The following is a 2997-nucleotide window of genomic DNA, read 5'->3' as shown; positions in this document are numbered from 1 at the left end:
GTGTCAACTTCATACACTTAGTTCTTGAGCCGTAAGTCGTCATGCAACGCGTCCCACAAATTCAACTTAAAAGAGTAATATTCCAAAATGGCATATCTTAATTGTGATATCATTATGATTTTGTTGTCACAATGTTACAGTCTAAGATTTAATTGATGAATTTTTTCGACACTTTCTCGCTAATGCTAAATTGATTTTACTTTCCCGCCGACTCTGGAACGCTCTGAACACACGAAGGAAAACTATTGACAAGGAGTTTTTGCGCAACAGGTATTACTTAAAATCAATATTTTAAGAAACGCGGGGTTACTGCTGATACAGGCAAAAGGGACAAAGGGAAAAAAAGATTCATAAAATTCCTAAGAAATTCACTTGACGGCGGAACGGACCTTTCTTTGCAACTGGGCTTGGGATGCTTACAGTTGAGCGGCATGCTTCAATGGACGATGAGCTCATGCTGATACGGCGAAATCCATGACGTCGCGATGAAACAAAGAGAATGTCATGCAATGCTTACGTCTACGAACATGCGTACTTCTCCAATTCGCCATCTACCGCGATCGATCGTTCCTCGGACATACACAGGCTACTTTTGGAAATCAAAAATATAATTTTCAGTTTTTATAGGTGATATACGACATCCATTGCGCGGGATTTTTAACTTATCTTCGATAAAACAAAAAAAAAACTGTAAATGAATCCATGATTTATCAATTTTTGTAACAGCAGATTGAAGAGTATACTTTCGAATATTGCCTCCGTCGAAAGTTCGAATCGCGACATCAACGAGTAGAAGTCGTGCAACTTGAACGTGCTGACGATTTATTGAAACATCGTACAACGTAGGTTTTTACGGTCGATGAACTACTCACCCGTTCCGCCGGCGCATTCCTTCTTGAATTGTAGCAGAACTCGAAAATCGCTATGAGCACAGCGAATGCCAAGCCGCAGAGTAAGACCACAAAGACACCTCCTAGAAAACAATGCAAATCGTCGTTAGATATGTGGCCAGAAGATTTCATTATAGCAGTACAAATATCTCGATTCACAATAATGACTAAAATTTTAATGATTAACTTTCCAGCAAGGTAATTTTTTCGAAAAATTCTTTAAAAAATTATATTTTTTTATCATAGAAATAAATTAGGCACATCTTTACGAATATAAATGTACAATTTTTATTTTTTCATACCGAAATGTAATTGAAAATCACTTGCCCGCGAAAATCGCGGGTTGCGTAAAAAAAATCCAAACGTTCAACCCGCGTAAATTGCAAGTTAAGCAGCTGAACAGTTAAACGATTAAACGATTAAATTTGTATTGTTAAACTATATAAATTTTAACGTTTATATAAAAACGATTTGTAAACGACAAATTTCAGAATATCGAATATAATCCATATATTCAATGTTTTTTTTATTTCAAATAAAATGGTTTAAATTCAATTAAAAAACAAATAAACGAAAATTAAATTAAATTCCATTAAATTCGTATCTCGTATGTTTAATCTTTCAATAATTAATCGCTTTCAATAATTAATCGTGCAGTACTGAAAACTACTGTAACTAATGTTTTTATTTCAGTATATATTTTGTGATCGAGAAATTGTAGAATCGTGAATCTTGTAAAAAAAGAATACAAGAAGACAATAATTGTTTTCACAAGAATAATAAGGTTACAAAGCAATAAAATATGTCTGCGGCTATAACGAGATATTCGTAAGTTACGATTTTAGGACGGAACTTATGACGCATATAATTTAAACCACGCGCTATTCTAGGGAAAGCGTTCACCTATGTTGTCGACGCCCAGAGCGTTTGCTTTACTCTCCTTTCCCTTTTCCGTCCTCATGCAAGTATCCCCGGGACTTTTCCACCATTTGTCATACAGCATCTGAATTTCGCCTTTCTCTTGCAACTCCAGAATCGCTAGAGATATCTTATCTCGCCATGGCGAGCCTGTGGAATATTTGGAGAATCACATACTACTTTGAGGGCGCGCATATATATCGATTTACAATTTGATTGTAAATAGAATCGATTTCTTCTGTTCTATGTGCCACTGAAATCGCACTTTGCTTCTATGGCAAATGTATAAACATGAAGCGTGTAAGCGAAACTGTTTAAGGGGATGCCGGACATGAAAACTTCCGACATAACGTTGACTTTTTTTGCAAAGTTTATGTTTTGTTGCTTGCACAGAATTACAAACGTTTTTACAAAAGTACGTACAAAAATTAATTGGAGCATTGCTCAATATGTGACGAACACGAAAAAAATATGTTTAAATTTAAATTTTGAGCTGTTAGTTAGTGCAATATTTGTTTAATACAAACATTCTGCAGGTTGTACATACCGAAACTGTGGATGCTTCAATCAGGAAAATTTCAAAGATCACTACTACGCTTTTAGAATTTCGTTTCAATACCAAAAAAGATATGAAAAGTTTGCAGAAAAGTTTATGATTATATGTGATTAAGTTTTCCAACAACTATGATAAAGTAGAGCGAAAAATTAGTTCACGGATATTTTTCGAGATAGCACCGTACTTTTATCACACTTTTCACAACGTCCGAATGTACAGAGTGTGTATATATATATATATATATAATTTCCTGAGAGCTTATGCAACTGTTTCCGATTATTCGCAACGACGATAATAACTGAATAAATACGAAGAAATCGTAAAGAAATTATCATAACGGCACGCCCGAGTTGCTTTCCTATGTGTAATAACAATAATTAAATAATAATCAAATAAATTAAATAATAACCGAATAAAGAAGTAATAATACTCGAATATTGAATGGTAGTGATAATATCTGCTCAACAATCGCGTGATAATATCCGCAAGTGGATAAGAAATAATGATGATCGAATAATCGGTAATAACAATATTTGAGTAACGGCTCTAACAAAAACTGAAGGTTCAACAAAGGCTAGGTAAACCGACCGTCGTAACGTCCCGCTCGGGCCGTTGACTGAGCGGCGCTGGGGG

The 2997-nt window shown here is 34.9% G+C and overlaps 1 protein-coding gene across 8 annotated transcripts in view; it reads right to left on the bottom strand.

The window, feature by feature from the left end:
• LOC116851573 (glutamate receptor ionotropic, kainate 2-like) overlaps window positions 1-2997 on the bottom strand; it is a 173157-nt gene that overhangs the window by 2963 nt on the left and 167197 nt on the right. For 4 of the 8 annotated variants that reach the window (XM_032831127.1, XM_032831126.1, XM_032831129.1 and 1 more), the window contains 2 exons: window positions 1794-1958; window positions 873-973 (listed from right to left, as the gene is read on the bottom strand). In XM_032831127.1, coding sequence (XP_032687018.1) covers window positions 873-973; window positions 1794-1958 — 266 coding nt within the window. Of the gene's footprint in view, window positions 1-389; window positions 590-872; window positions 974-1793; window positions 1959-2997 lie in introns of those variants that run through there. The other 4 variants (XR_004379615.1, XR_004379614.1, XM_032831130.1 and 1 more) reach the window with 4 other exon arrangements.

Source organism: Odontomachus brunneus, unplaced genomic scaffold (assembly GCF_010583005.1).
Source record: "Odontomachus brunneus isolate Ranch 3 - 2012 unplaced genomic scaffold, Obru_v1 Obru_scaffold_178, whole genome shotgun sequence".
Classification (NCBI taxonomy): domain Eukaryota; kingdom Metazoa; phylum Arthropoda; class Insecta; order Hymenoptera; family Formicidae; genus Odontomachus; species Odontomachus brunneus.
Note: the sequence above shows the minus strand (reverse complement) of the source record. Positions and strands in the feature narration are given on the sequence as shown.